The sequence below is a fragment of the Perognathus longimembris genome, chromosome 1 (assembly GCF_023159225.1).
Source record: "Perognathus longimembris pacificus isolate PPM17 chromosome 1, ASM2315922v1, whole genome shotgun sequence".
NCBI classification, from domain to species: Eukaryota; Metazoa; Chordata; class Mammalia; order Rodentia; family Heteromyidae; genus Perognathus; species Perognathus longimembris.
The window spans coordinates 143,513,200-143,528,209 of NC_063161.1; the positions used below are offsets into that span (position 1 = coordinate 143,513,200).

Sequence of the window (15,010 nt, forward strand, 5' to 3'; positions counted from 1 at the left end):
TTGTTCTCCTCCATTTCTCCCAATCCCACCTCAAGTTACCTGGCTCCATTTTCACATATGCACATTGGATGTTATGACTGTATTCACCCACCCTTCTTCTTTGTATATGCCTGCTCTCCCCACTCAATCTCCCTCTCCTCTTGACAACTCATGTTTCAGCTGCCTGGTATTCATTTTGTTAAACTGTCAGTTGTTCAAAGGAGCTACACCATTGGAATACTATACTGTGTATACCGTACTTTAGTCAAGTTGTTTTTTGTATATTCCTATGACCCTGCATATATTTTTATATGTTTATAATTTAGATCTAACTTACACACATGAGGGAAAACATGTGCCCTTTGTCTTTCTGAGCCTGAGTTACTTCACTTACCATAACTTTTTCCAGGTCCATCCATTTCCCTACAAATGACATAGTATTTTTCCCGATGGATGAATAAAAGTCCCATACACACATACACATACCACATTTCTTGTGGACACATGTTCTTTATCAGACATGTGATTTCCTTTTTTTCTATTGAGTGTCTTTTCTCTCTTTCCCTCTCTTCTTCTCTCTTTCCCTTTCTTCTTTCATTCCCCCTTCCCCGCTCCCCCCCCTCCCCCAGTATTGAGGATTGAATTGAGCACTCTACCATACTTGAGTCAGGTCCATAGTCTTCAATTTCTTGAATTTAAACTTGAAGTAACTAAAAGTTTAATGAGATATAACAAATTGGAAATTTTACTGAAAAACATACTACTTATTTAGCAGTATTCATCTGAGGGTCCTGTTTCCTTTGGTGTACTGTAAGAAATATGTCTTTAGCTTTTTCCATAACCTTCTGCTAATTGTTTTTTTACAAATCCCTCATATATCAGGATATTGTAAGCATCTAAGTCAGGGATTGAGACTCCCTAGATACTGATAAAAATGTTGTAGTGGAAATTTGTATGCTTTTGACATTTATATACAACTCAATGAAATTCTTTTTATGATGCATATTTTTGAAAGACACTTTGGGTCACTAATGGTTGCTTTGTCCTCTCATTTTTCTCATTCTAGGGAAACTAAAGCCAACAATGGCATTTATGTCTGGAAAATTGAAGATTAAAGGAAACATGGCCCTAGCAATCAAATTGGAAAAGCTGATGACTCAGATGAATTCACGACTATGAAGAAAAATAAACAAAAATGTTGACTATGTTGAAAAAGTAAAGTAAGCTCAATAGTTAAAATCTAACGTTCATTGTCTCCCTTACTATTTTCAAGGATACACATGTTCTAGAAAAAAAGTTGAATTTATCTATAAAACTTGACATAATTAAAGCAGCTAGCTGAATCAAACATATGCCTTATTAAGTTCTATGACATTGTGTTCTTTATATTCTGAGAGATTCCTCTAAGCCTTATATCCTATTCTCTTTTAGGAAAAGTATACTATGAATAACCAACCAGGTCAAGCAGTCAAATTAGCTCTGATTGCAGCTTCTTCTCATATAAAATAAAGCTGGTTTGTCCTCCCTTAAAGACAACTCAGATAAGGAGCTCTCAACTTGTAGTATCTCTCTTCCTCTGTTTTTAGGCCTTTAGTTTTGCTCAGCAATGTTTTATGGGTTTAAGCATATTTGCATGCAGGATTTTTTTCAAAAAACTTAACCCATAAACACTTCACATGATTGATGCTATCTGAAATAGCTTTTGAATTTCAGTTTTTAATTTTTCTTTGTTAATATGTAGAAATATAACTAAAATTTCTAAGTAGTCCTTACATCCACTTTTTAGTTTTAGCTTTATGTGAAAATTCTGCAGGTTTTAAAAAAATGTATATAATTATATTAACTGCCAGTAAAGATAATTTTATGTCTTCTTATCCATTGTGCCTTTGTTTCTTTTTCTTTTTGTATTGTACTGTTAGGCTCACCAGAGTAATGATGACTGCTGATGGTGAGACTAGACTGCCCATCCAGAGCAATGTAGTGAGACCTTCTCACAAAACCAAACCAAACAAGTTTGTTGACATACAAATAACATGCATACAATTCTCTTTTTAAAGTGTATAATTCATTGGCTTTTAGTTGTATTCACTTAGTTATGTTCACAGAGTTAAGCAACCATGATCATAATTTTATAACATCTTTTTTTATCACCCATAAAAGGAACTGTACTCTAGTAGCATTTAACCCATCCACATTTTCACTAAAACCTCTTGGCTATAGGCAACCCCCAGTCAACTTTCTCTTGCTGTTGATTTGCCTGTCCTGAGCATTAAATATAACCATTATGACTGGCTTTTTTAACTCCTTAATGTTTTCAGAGTTCATCCATATTGTAGCATTGTGTCACTGTCAATTCATATAATTGCTGCCTCCACATCAATTTCTTTTTTTGGCCTGACTTAGGTGTTTGAAGACTAGCTGCACCTTGTCACCTTTGGTGTAGTTAAAACTTCCCTTCTTGCTAGGCGCTGGTGGCTCATGTCCGTAAACCTAGTAACTCAGAAGGCTGAGATCTAAGGACTGAGGTTGGAAGCCAGCCAAGGCAGAAAAGTCCGTGAGACACTTATCTCCAATTAGTCACAGAAAAAAGCTGGAAGTGGCACCATGGCTCAAGTGGTGAACATTTAGGATCTTCCTATTTTATACTTATTATCAATAATACTGCTGAGTATTCATGTACAAGTTTTTGTGATGACATGTATGGTCATTCCTCTTGATTATATGCCTAAGATGAAAGCTGCTGGATTGTAATTTTGTGTTTAGCCTTTTGAAGACTTGTTGTCTATTTTCCAAAGTACCTGTACCATCTTATCGTCCCACTAAGAAGTGACCAAGAGTTGATTCTCCATCACAAAGGCTCAGGACTCTCTCTCTCTCTTTCTTCCTTTCTCTTTCTTTCTTTCTCTCTTTTTTTTTGGTAAATCTTGAGGTTTGACCCAGAGCCTGAGCACTGTCCCTGGCTTCTTTTTGCTCAAGGCTGGCACTATACCACTTGAGCCACAGCGCCACTTCTGGCTTTTTCTATTTATGTGGTACTGAGGAATCGAACTCAGGGCTTCATGTATACAAGGCAAGCACTCTTTCACTATGCCATATTCCCAGCTCACTTTCTTCTTTATTATAAGCATCTTGGTGGATGTATAGTGGTATTCTGTTGTGATTTTGATTTAATTCCCATGATAGCTCTATTTGAGTCTTATGAAATCCTAATTCTCTAGTGAAACTGTCCATTCTATTATTTGTGTTTTGAACATATTACACAACATATAACATAGCTATTCTATAGGTTATGGCTAATAACTAGGATATCTGGAACATGTACCCATGATTCTTTTGTCTTTTTGTCCTGGTTTTTACTGAGCTTGGTTTATCTTTTCTTGGCATATTTATATTTGGTGGAATGCCAGATATTGTCTGAAAAATTATAAAGCAATTCTATTAAAGTCCCACTAAAGAGCTGGGTTATTTTTTGTGTCAGAAGTCATCTTGATCCAACCAGAGACTAAGGCAGTACAAGGCTCTGCTATAGGTATGAGTGGGACTATTTCAGATTTGCTTTTGTTTCCAGTGTATATAGATATTAAAGGGTTACAATTGCAACTGAGATGTTTACAAGGGCCCCTCCTTCCTATTTAATTCCCACAACACCATGAGACAAACCAAGATTTCTACTCTTATTTTTCCCCCAGAAGTTGCTTTCTACTTCAGTTCTTGGTTTCTTGCCCCTTTCTTTTTAGAATAGGAATTCACAAATGCTTTGGAGAATGGCAAGGTGATACTTTTTTTTTTTTTTTTTTTTGGTGGCACTGATGTTTGAGCTCAGGGCCTTTTGTAACTTGTTAGGCAAATATTTTAACATGTTTCCATCCTTCTTGTTTTTTCTATAGTCTTGTGCTTTTGTCCTGGACCAGCTGTACCTCTGCCTCCCATCTAGATTGGATTACAGGGTGTGTGTGTGTGTGTGTGTGTGTGTGTGTGTGTGTGACTTTCCCTCCAGTGATGGACTTTTCTATAATTATATTGTTTAGGATCTTGGCCTGACAAAGGCCTAGCTGCCTTAATAGACTTGACCTACAAATTTTGTGTCTTCAGCCCAATGAGACTGTCCCAAACTCTAGAAGTCTCTTTGGCTTCTATCCTGAACACAAATTAGCAAGCTCCCAATAAGGAAAAGTGGCTGGGAATATAGTACTAACTCAAAGATATTTCCTCATTCTTTGTTGTTGAACTCTCAAGGATTTGTTGGCTAGATTGTTCTCTAGTCGTTATAAACAGCTTTTATAATTCTCATTAGGAAAGTTAATTTGCTTAATGCTAGAGCCCAAAATAGCCACAAGGATGCATATATATGTACCTATACATATATATGCACATATATACATATACATATATATATATACACATGTACACATATACACATATATATACACATATACATGCATATATACATATGTATATACTTTTAATTGTGGTAAAAATAAAGTACAAAAATTTGCCCTGCCAATCACTTTTAACTGTGTAGTGTATATATTTAAATTTAGATCGCTATAGTTCAATTTAGATCTCTATAACTTTTCATTTTGCAAAGTGAAGCACATTCCACTGAGTACTAACTTTCCATTCTCCACTCCCGACTTGTTACCACTATTCTGCTTTATGTTTCTGTCATTTCAAATATGCAGATAATTCATATAAGTGGGATCATCTAGTATTTGTCCTTTTTGTCACTGGCTTATTTAGAAGAATGTCACCCAAATTCATGGAAGTTGTAGCATGTGACATTACTTTGTGTGTGTATGTGAGTATTTGCTCTTGAATCAAGGCCTTGTGCTTTTGCTTGGCTTTTCCTCAAGGCTGGCATTCTACTACTTGAGCCACATTTCCACTTGGAGCATTCTGGTGGTTGAGATACATCTCAAAGGCTTTCCTGCCTATGCTGGCTTCAAACTTTGATCCTTAGATCTCAACTTCCCAAGCAGCCAGAATTACAGATTACACACAGCACTTTTTTTTAAAGGCTGAATAATATTCCATTGTAAGTATATGTCACATTTTATCCATTCATCTGTCAATTGACCCTTAGATTGCTTTCACCTCTTTACATATTGTACCTTTAAGACCTTGCCTTCATCTCCTTTTGGGAACATACTCAGAAGTGAGTCTGCTGGAGTATGGTTCATCTGATTATTACATTTTTAGTTTTATGAGGATTCTCCATACTGTTTTACATGGCGGTTACACCTTATAGTCACACCAGCAGTGCACAAGGGTGCCAGTTTCTTCACAGGATCACATCTTTGGAATGTGTAGCAATGAACTGTGTGTGTAGAGGAGGTGTTATTTTGTATAGACATTAGTAAGTGAAAATTATTTATGCAGATTTTTGTTGTTGGTGGTGGTCATGGGGCTTGAAATCTGGACCTGGGCACTGTCCCTGTGCTCTTCAGCTCAAAGCTAGCACTCTACCACTTTGAGCCACAGCACCACTTCCAGTTTTCTGGTAGTTAATTGGAGATAAGAGTCTCATGGACTTTCCTGCCTGGGCTGTCTATGAACAGTGATCCTCAGATCTCAGCCTCCTGAGTAGCTAGGATTACAGGCATGAGTCACTGGTGCCTGGCTTGTGCAGATTTTTTTTTAAAATCCGGCCTAGACAAAGGACAGTGTTAATAGCAGAAAGTGTTAAGAATATCATACTGAGTTGGACACAGTGGCCCACGCCTATAATCCTAGCTACTTGGGAGGCAGCGATCAGATGATGGTTCTTTGAGACCAATGCTGTCAAAAAGTTTTGAGACTCCATCTCACTCAGTGGCTATCAGGGAAGTACCACGACTAGATGCAGGGGTTTGTTTGTCATCATTATTCCCCTCCTGGGTACAAAGAAAACTACTTAGAAAATAAGCAATGCAAAAAGAGGCTGGAGGGGGCTGGGGATATGGCCTAGTGGCAAGAGAACTTGCCTCATATACATGAGGCCCTGGGTTCAATTCCCCAGCACCACATATACAGAAAACGGCCAGAAGTGGCGCTGTGGCTCAAGTGGCAGAGTGCTAGCCTTGAGCAAAAGGAAGCCAGGGACAGTGCTCAGGCCCTGAGTTCAAGGCCCAGGACTGGCCAAAAAAAAAAAACCAAAAAAGACAAAAAGAGGCTGGAGGCACTGGCGCTCCCTCCCCCCTTCATATTATTTATCGGTATAATAGTTTACATGTATATTATATATGTACATGTATACACATATACACAATACGCATACACACACACCTGACTCAGTGAGACTCTTATCTCCAATTAACCAGCAAGAAACCAGAAGTAGCGCTGTGGCTCAAATGGTAGAGTGCTGATGAGCTTATAAAAGCTAAAGGGCAGAGCCAGGGCCCTGAGTTCAAGCCCCACCTCCACCACGAACATAAAGAATAAGTGTTGGTTAAAGGTGCAGCCTCACCTCTGTTGTGCCACACGGCACAGGATGTCACATGGGTGTTCCCGTGTCCCTGGTGTGCAGGAGCATTCGTCTGGGCCAGCTTTAGGTTGACTTAAACAGGGATGGGTGTGTGTTGTTGCAGCTGAACCAAGTTTGGCACCTCCACGGGACAGCGGTTTCTACGGAGTGCACGGAGTAGGTCGGCCGGAGGTGTTCTGTCACCTCTCTGGCTGTGGAGGGGCCTCTCTGCTCGGTGTGGTATAACAGGTGACACATCTCGCTCGGGATAGGAGCGTGTTGTCTGCTCCCTGGATGTGGGTGGTGTCGTGGAGCTCGAAAGCGGCGGGCAGGGGGATGCGACGGGTTCCATACTACCTTGTCGGGGTGGCGGGGTCCCACACCTCCACGGCCCAGCGTGGCGACCGCTGCGAGTGAGCAGCACTAGGTAGAGCCCCTCCACCTCCGGGCAGCGCCGCCCGCGAGCCCGGTGCGTGTGGTAGGAGGTGTCGTTACACACTTCCTGTGGGTCTCACCGACCACGGCGCGTTTCCGGTGCGGGCTGGAGCCCCAGGTCCGAGCCCCCGCCCTGCTCCCGGCCCCGCCCCCGCCCCGCCCCCCCTCCCGCCCGCCCAGCGCGCTTTCTAGCCGAGCGCGTCCAGCCCGCGGCGCACGGAGCGGCGCGCGTGGTGGCCCAGCCCGGTCGGCGCCCGCGCCCCCGCCGCTGCCGCCGCCGCCGCCGCCGTCCGCCGGGCCGCGCTGCCTTCCCAGCTCCACTTGCCTTCGGTGCCTGGCCCTCCGGCTGCTCGCCGTCCTCCCGCCCTCCTCCCTCCCCCCCCACCCTCATTGCGTCCCGCCCCGTCCAGCCCGGGCAGCCGGGCTCCCACAGGCCGCCCCGCCGCTCGCGTTCCTATGGACAGACGCACAGACACCTGCAGGTGGGTGAGAGCCCGCGCGCGGGGCGGGGACGAACGCGCAGACGCGGCGGCCCGGGCGGGCATGCCTCTTTGTGTGGGGGCGGTCGCGCCGTGACCCCGCCGAACCCTCCTTTTGTTTCTCCTCAGGGGAGCGCGGCGGGAGTGGGGCCGGGGACCCGCGCGGCCGGCTGGACTTCGGCGGAGGGGGGGTGGGTGGGAAGAGGGGCGTGGGGGGGCGGAGACCCCCGCGCCCAGTGGGCGGGGGGGTCCACGGGCTGCGCTGCGTCGCCCGGGTCCGCGGCCGGGGGGGCTGTCGGAGGCGGGAAGGTGTGTGTGGGGGGCGGAAGGACAGACGTGCCTGCTAGTTGGCAAGTGTGCGGTGGTTCTGGGGCTGTGCGGTACTTGCTCCTCTCCGCGGGAGGCACCCCGAGGCGCGGCGCGGGGCGTGTGTGCAGGAACGTGCGCCGCCGGACTCCCGTATTTATTGTTTCTAACGGAGGAGGGCTTTCTCCCCGAGGCTCTTCGCGCCCCCCACTCCGCCCCCTTCTGAGGCTGCGCACAGTGATTTGTGTTTGTTATCAAATACATCAACAAACGTAGTGTGCACAGTGGAAGGAGGTTGGGCTGGCCAGAATCACGTTTTCGGGTTTTTATTTATTTTTTTTCTTTTCTAGTTTCTAAGGCTGTAAAAAAAATCTCTATTATTTTAAAGGTTAGATAAGATGGAAAGGGTAAAAAAATGACACGTACGTGTGTGTGTGTGTTTTAACAGTAATGTATATATTTGTTTTGAAGATTTGGAGTAAAGTTTTGGTTTCTTCCTCAGTCACCCATACTTCTGCTTTTTTAGATTACTAGCATTTAAAGAGAATGTTCTCCCTGTGAAGTCAACTGTTAACCTGTGAGTCCCAAGGGGGCTGTTTTCATGATGGGGGTGGTGGGGGGGGGTAGCTTTCCATTCAGGCTAGAACCTTTCTTGCGCTGGTTTAAGATATGAAGTCTTTGATTAAGTATGAGAAGAACATGAATGTTAGAATTGACTCTCTCACCACCCCCATGGCTATTCTTTTCTGTTTTGTTTTTCATGTGCCTGTTATGTATTCTATGCATATGGCCCAAAGATTGGGTTGTTATATATGTTGGAAGTATTGTTTTGCAAGTCCCGTGGGACAATATTTCTGATGTTACCGTATTAACTTAAAAAAAAACACACCACACGAACAGTTGCAAAGCAGAGACATTCAAATAATAAACTATCTTGAAAACCAGTTTCACAGATTCAGAGTTTTTATATAGGTCTGAGGGTATGATTTTGTGTTAACCACAGTCTGTTCACTTTTCAAAAGTATTCATGCCTACTCTGAGAATTTATTAATAAATATAAACCTGGCATTTACCAGAGATACTTCTTCTTCCTCCTTTTTAAAGCAGCTTGGAGAAGCACCAAAACAATTACAGGTACAGTCATTTGGAGAAAGTGGAGGTTTTCATTTTCAGGTGTTTTCTTGGTGGAAAAATATTTGTATAGATTTCTGTCAGACATAGAAAATCATCAGAAAAACACATAATTTATTGCATTTATTTAGGCAAACTGAATTTTTGCCATTGCAGAAAGATGTCTAATATACTTAAAAATATGACTTTTTCTAGGAAAAAATTTGTCCTAGATTCTTGCTTCCTTTACGTTAGTACATTAATATTGTTTTATGCTTAGTTTTACAAAATGCCTGGGTTACACATTTGTACACACTTTACTTGAAACCTAGAATAGACTTCATGTAAATATGATAGGGTAAGCCCCTTGTCAGTTGGTCAAATTTTATTAGTTCTCTCAGTGACTTTCAGTTTAGGTAAGTAAATTTAAAGTCTGTGCAAAGGCTCGTACCTTAGTGCATGGCTTTGGAAGGCTCTTGACCTATGTTCCTCTCTTCTTTCCATTATGAAGACTCCAAAAAGGAAAAATATTGATGTTAAGTTTGGCTTAGCTGGGAAAAAAGAGTTCAAGACCACTCAGAATTCCACCTCTTCATCAGCTGGTGAAGTACTAAAAAAAAAACAAAAAACAAAATCTAACAAATTGAATTGCTTGTTTATGCATTTGCCAGTCTGTCACTGGTGATGATAAGATTTAACAGTTACTATGTAAACTAAACATTTACACAGGATAGCCTGTATTAAGAAATTGCTTTTCAGGTCAGCACAGGAGTGAGTTTCTGTGGGATCTTAAAGGCAGATCATAGGCTTTTGCTTGTTTTTCACTGATAAGTAGCATTTTGTATTTTTGTTTCATTATTCTTTTTCCTTGTGCAATTGGCAGTAATATTTTAGTGTAATGAGAAACATTCCAGAAAAGTGTACACATTTTCCAATTAGTAGGCTGATGTTCAGGAAGGCATATTTTTTTTCATTGTTCATGATTGAACACTGTTACTTTTAACATTGTGACAAAAATGCTACTTTGAGAAAATTTGAATTTTTATGAAATTGGATTTTAAAATACATTTTTTAAAACACTGTGCTGTGTACAGTTGAATTTGATATAGGTTTTAAAATCTATAGACCTGTCTAGCATTTTCCTGTGGGTAAATTATTAAACATGATATATCATTAAAGGAAACAAAATGGACATTTTAATGTTAGTTGAGACCTCCAAATGTTTAGTTTTAGTATCTGTAATACTCAAATGGAAAACGAAAAGTAATATTTTTAGTCTTATAGTAGGACTATGAGTTTCATGCAGTTTTTTTCAGTCCTGGTTGGGAAGCCGGTCTGACTGTGAGGGGTAGACAGTGACCTCTTCTTGCAGCCTTTATCATCCTGCATTGTTTAAGAACAGCACATGCCTGTGTTGCTTGCTGAAAATGAAGACTTCATTCTTGGATTAATATTCTGGTACCAGATGTATGGGGCTGGCTCTAAAGAAGCTTTCTCTCTTAAATACTGTCAAAAATAGAGAAGCTGAAGGTTGGAGAGAAGCCATTTATTTTCAACAGTTTTATTTTATGACAGTTGTGTTTGTAAAGAAACTGGCTCATAATATTTACTTAAGAGATCTACATAGTTGCCAAAAGAAGCCCCACAGGTTTCATTCTTTTTTCCTTTAAAAGAAGTTTTCATGGAGCTCAACTCTTATGTGATATTTCTTGACTTTGCTCCTGATTAGTTGATTTGTGGACTTTATTTACCAGCATGATTGGAGAATTCTTTTGCTAGACTGAAATTGCACTCTGCCTTGTGCTCCAGTCAGTTTCCTAGGTAACAAATGCACTGCATAGATTCCATAATGAGGACTGGTTGGCTAGTTACTGTGTAAATTCTGTTGTTTGGTAAAGCTTAGTTGCTCATATTCAAATAAAAGGTCAAGAAATCAAAAGTACTGAAAATGCAAATTTTGGAATTTTACTTTGTATCTAGTGCCAATAGAGGCTTTTCTGGAGAAAGACAAATTATACAACAGTATGCAAGTTAGTTTCTCAGACTTAGATTTGAATGATTGGAGAGCTTTTTCACTGCTTCATACTGATAATGCTAATGACTCTAGGGTCCGAAAGGATATGTTTCACATACATGTTATCATACTTGGAAATAACATTGAAAGCTAAGGCATGTAATATTTTTATACTGGAAAGGAGGTAACTACCCAGAATAAAAATTAGACAACTGTACGTGAAATATAGTACCTAGACATGTTGGTCCTGGGGCTTGAAGACAGGCTTGGGTTCTGTCCCTGAGCCTTTTTTGCTTAAGGCTAGTGCTCTACCGCTTGAGCCACAGCACCACTTGCAGTTTTATTTGGTGATTAATTGGAGATAAAAATCTCATAGACTTTCCCGCTTTGGTTGGCTTCAAATCTCCATTTTCAGATCTCAGCTTCCTGAGTAGTTCCTATTATAGGTGTGAGCCACTAGCTTCCTGCTCGTGAAATATAACTTTAAGATGATGCTAAAATATTTGAGAAACTTTTAGAAACATTTTTTTTAATCTACCATAAAGGGACGCTTTTTCAGTCTACTTTTTCCCTTCTGATCTGCCTGAACTTTAGCTGGCCCAGCATCAGGTAACAGGTTTCACTTCAGTAGCTATAGGTTAGAGACTAGCTTTCCTTTCTCTTTTATTCCCTTGAAAATGGTCTTTGTTCTAAATGATGGTAAGTAAGACAGTAAGTAGTATGTACTGTCGAATTGTTAGTAATTATTATTTATTTTCTTCAAAAAAATTAAGCCTGGCCTTGGTGGCTCAAACACAGGCAGAAAAGTCCCCATGAGTCTTATCTCCAATTGACCACTCAAAAACCAGAAGTAGCACTGTGGTTTAAGTGGTAGAGCCACTAGCCTTGAGCACAAAGAAGCTCAGGGACAGCTTGTAGGCCCCAAGTTCAAGCCCCACAACCAACCAAAAAAAAAAAAAAAAAAAGAACCAGAATTATGCTAACATCTATTGTAAATATCTTTTTACTCGATACCTAAAAATATATTTTGTTAAATAAATACCAAGGATTCTGTTGGCTTAAATGTTAAAAGAAATGTGTGTGTGTGTGAAATTTTTTAATTCCAGAGAATTACCCAAAGTTACCTCCATTACTTTTCCTTGCTTCACCAGCCTTTTTTGTTTTGTTTTGTTTTGTTTTGTTTTGTGCCAGTCCTGGGGCTTGAAACCAGGTGCTGTCCTTGAGCTTCTTTTTGCTCAAGGTTTCTTGGGCTACACCTCCACTTCTGGCTTTTTTTTTTTTTTTCTGGCTTTGAACCATGATCCTCAGCTCTCAACTTCCTGAGTAGCATTACAGGTGTGAGCCACTGGCACCAAGCAAGACCTTTAATCACTCATTTAGTTTTTGGTTAACTTTCCTTTCAGACATGGGGCACGTCTTAGTTGGAATCTCTTTTCCTCAAAGCTGACACTATTTTAACTTTTTCTAATCACAAATATTGTAACCCTTTAGTTTTTTTTTACATTTATCCCTGTAAATACTACAATTTTAAAAATTTTTATCATTGCATTATTTTAGACATAATCACCAACTATCAAAAACTTTTCTGTTGTGAGACTTCACATGTCTAGGACAGAGTTAAGAATATTTTAAAATTCATACCTAGCTAGAATACTTTCTCCTTCCAGCTTGTACTGTCATAACAAAGTAACACCCATGGTGGGTGACTGGGTTCTTCTGAGGTCTTGGGTTGGTTTCCCTCTACTTGTTTATGTCCTGTCTCTTATAACAGTATCAAACATTATAAGAAGGATTAGGTGGATTATGACTTCCTTTACCTGAATTTCCTTTCTTAAAGGCCTTCTCTCCAAAGATAAGCATTCTGAGGTGCTGGAGGTTGGGCCTTGAGCAGATGAATCTAAGGAGGTGGAAGTCATAGTGAAGGGGGGAAATGAAGAGCCAGACTTTGAAGTCAGGCCCCACTTTACCACGCGAACCCCACTTTACCACATAAACCTGAGATAAGCAGGCCCTGTGAGCAAACCCCAGGACAAGCTTATTAGGGCACAGCCGGTCGAGAACTCTAACGACTGGGAATGCTTAACTCTAACCACCCCTAGAATGCCTCGAGCCCTGAGCCAATCAGACTTGTACTCGTAATCTTGCTTGCTTAAACACCTTATTGCTGTAACTTTGTCTTTTGCCTTTATAAACTCTGTGTAATTGCAGCTGGGGGCTGCCTCCTAACCTTCACTGTGTCGGTGGGTAGGACAAGGCCGGGGCCGCAGCCCCGCTTGAATAAAGTCTTGCCTTGCTATTGCACTTCGGAATGTCTGAGTCTTGGTGGTCTTCTTGGTGGTAGTCTCGTGGCTTGGCACAACAATAGTTCGGCCCATCACATAGCACAGATAATAGAAAAGGACATTGCAGCCATATCAAGAAAACCTTTGCCTAGAAGTACAACCTCATTTGGCAGTGTGCATCCTGGGGAGGAACTTTGGTAGGAAGGTTAACACATGAAAGCAAACACTTCATCTACTTCTGTCTAGGCCAAATGGCCATTCTCCACCTATTCATAGCTTCACCTATGTACATATTTTGTTTTTGTATGTGAAAATCATGGTTACTTGTCTTTTGCGTTTTTGTATTTTTTTCACATCTCCAACAAATTAATTTTGTTTTTATTTTTGTTCTTGTGCCAGTCCTACATCTTGAACTCGGGCCTGAACATTATCCATGAACTTTTTCTCTCAGGGCTAGTGCTCTACCACTTGAGCCACAACTTCACTTTCAGCTTTCTTGCTCATTAATTGGAGATAAGAGTCTCACAGACTTCCTTGCCTGGTCTGGCTTTGAACCCTAATCCCAAGATCTCAGCCTCCTGAATCATTAGGATTATAGGCATGAGCCATTGGCCCCTGGACAGTTTGTTTTTTAAAAACAATGTAATTGTGAATGTAGCTCTGGTAAAGTGTTTGCTTATTATACATGAGGCCCTGTGTTGAGTGAATGAATAAGAAATAGTCTGTAAAAACCAATATTTCAGTGATATAATGGACAAGAATTAGTATCTTTACCTTGATTTATTTTCAGGATGTGCAAAAACTAGTAAAATTCTAATGAATGATGGATAAAATAAAACAATTTAACTGAGTGCCTAGGGCTCATGTCTGTAACCTAGCTACCCAAGGAGGTTGAGATCTGAAGATTAAGATTTTAACCCAGCCAAGGCAGACAAACATGAGAGACACTTTTTATCTCCGATTAACCAGCAAGATGCTGGAAGTAAAAGTGTGGCTCAAGTGGTAGAGGGCCGATCTTGAATGAAAAACTCAAGTGAGAGTGCAAGGGCCCTGAGTAAGAGCACTGGCACAGACACAAAAAAATTATAGATGAGGATTAAATGTTCAGCCTACTTGTTAAATACAAAGTACTCTGGCAATGTAAAGCTGCTTCTGTTTGCTAAGACAAGGTCTGGCTAGCTAGCCTCTGTTGCCCACCCATGTTGTAACCCTCTTGCCTTAGTCTAGTCTCCTGAGTGCCAAGAATCAGAAACTCTTTTTTTTAGCCATATCAAATTAGCATAATTTAAAATGAAATCACACCTATTGTTGATTAAGAGGAAAAAACAGGGAAAAAGTTATTCTCATATATATTGCTGATATGGTTATGTTATTTTTTTCTTATATAAAAAAAAGTATAGCCAGGTGCCTTGGAGGCCAAGATCTGAGAGTTGCTGTTCAGTCAGTCCAGGCAGTAAAGTATGTGAGACTCTGACCTCCAGTTAACTCCCAACAAGATGGAACTGGAGGTGTAGCCCAAGTGGTAGAGCACCAGCCTTGACTGAAAAAAGATAAGGGACAGTACCCGTTCCCTGAGTCCAAGCCCCTTTCACCAAACTGTATCTATTTGTACAGTTGATTTTTGCTCTGTGGAGTAGCACTCAGATGAATAAGCAGGGCATTGTCAACACTCTGCTCCTATATTTGCTTCCCCAGATTGTGTCAATTTCTACTCCCACCACCATGATTAAGTATCCCAGTTCTCTTGAAAAGCAGTTTGACAGAATGTTTCAAGAATCACAAGTATATTTGTAGCAATTTATCTAGTAGTTCTCCTAATGGGAAAAAAAGAAAAGAAAAACATTCAGTGGAAAAGCTAAATCTGGCTTGCTGAGGCCTAGAACTGTTCACCTCATTGTCTGTGGTTATTTCTGTGCTATAGTATCAGAATCGAGTAGTTTTGATAGAGACCTTTCAAAGAAGA

General features: G+C 40.9%; 2 protein-coding genes across 5 annotated transcripts in view; both read left to right on the top strand.

The window, feature by feature from the left end:
* The window catches only part of Hsdl2 (hydroxysteroid dehydrogenase like 2), a 50,897-nt gene extending 49,274 nt beyond the window's left edge, over positions 1-1,623 (top strand). For both annotated transcript variants that reach the window (XM_048339240.1, XM_048339246.1), the window contains one exon: positions 1,046-1,623. In XM_048339240.1, the coding sequence (XP_048195197.1) occupies positions 1,046-1,158 (113 nt within the window). In that variant the 3' untranslated portion in view covers positions 1,159-1,623. The remainder of the gene's footprint in view (positions 1-1,045) is intronic.
* A 5,562-nt stretch (positions 1,624-7,185) lies between these two features.
* Kiaa1958 (KIAA1958 ortholog) overlaps positions 7,186-15,010 on the top strand; it is a 116,623-nt gene continuing 108,798 nt past the window's right edge. For 2 of the 3 annotated variants that reach the window (XM_048339282.1, XM_048339266.1), the window contains exon 1: positions 7,186-7,338. The gene's annotated coding sequence lies outside the window, so the exon portion shown is untranslated. The remainder of the gene's footprint in view (positions 7,339-15,010) is intronic. The other variant, XM_048339275.1, reaches the window with a different exon arrangement.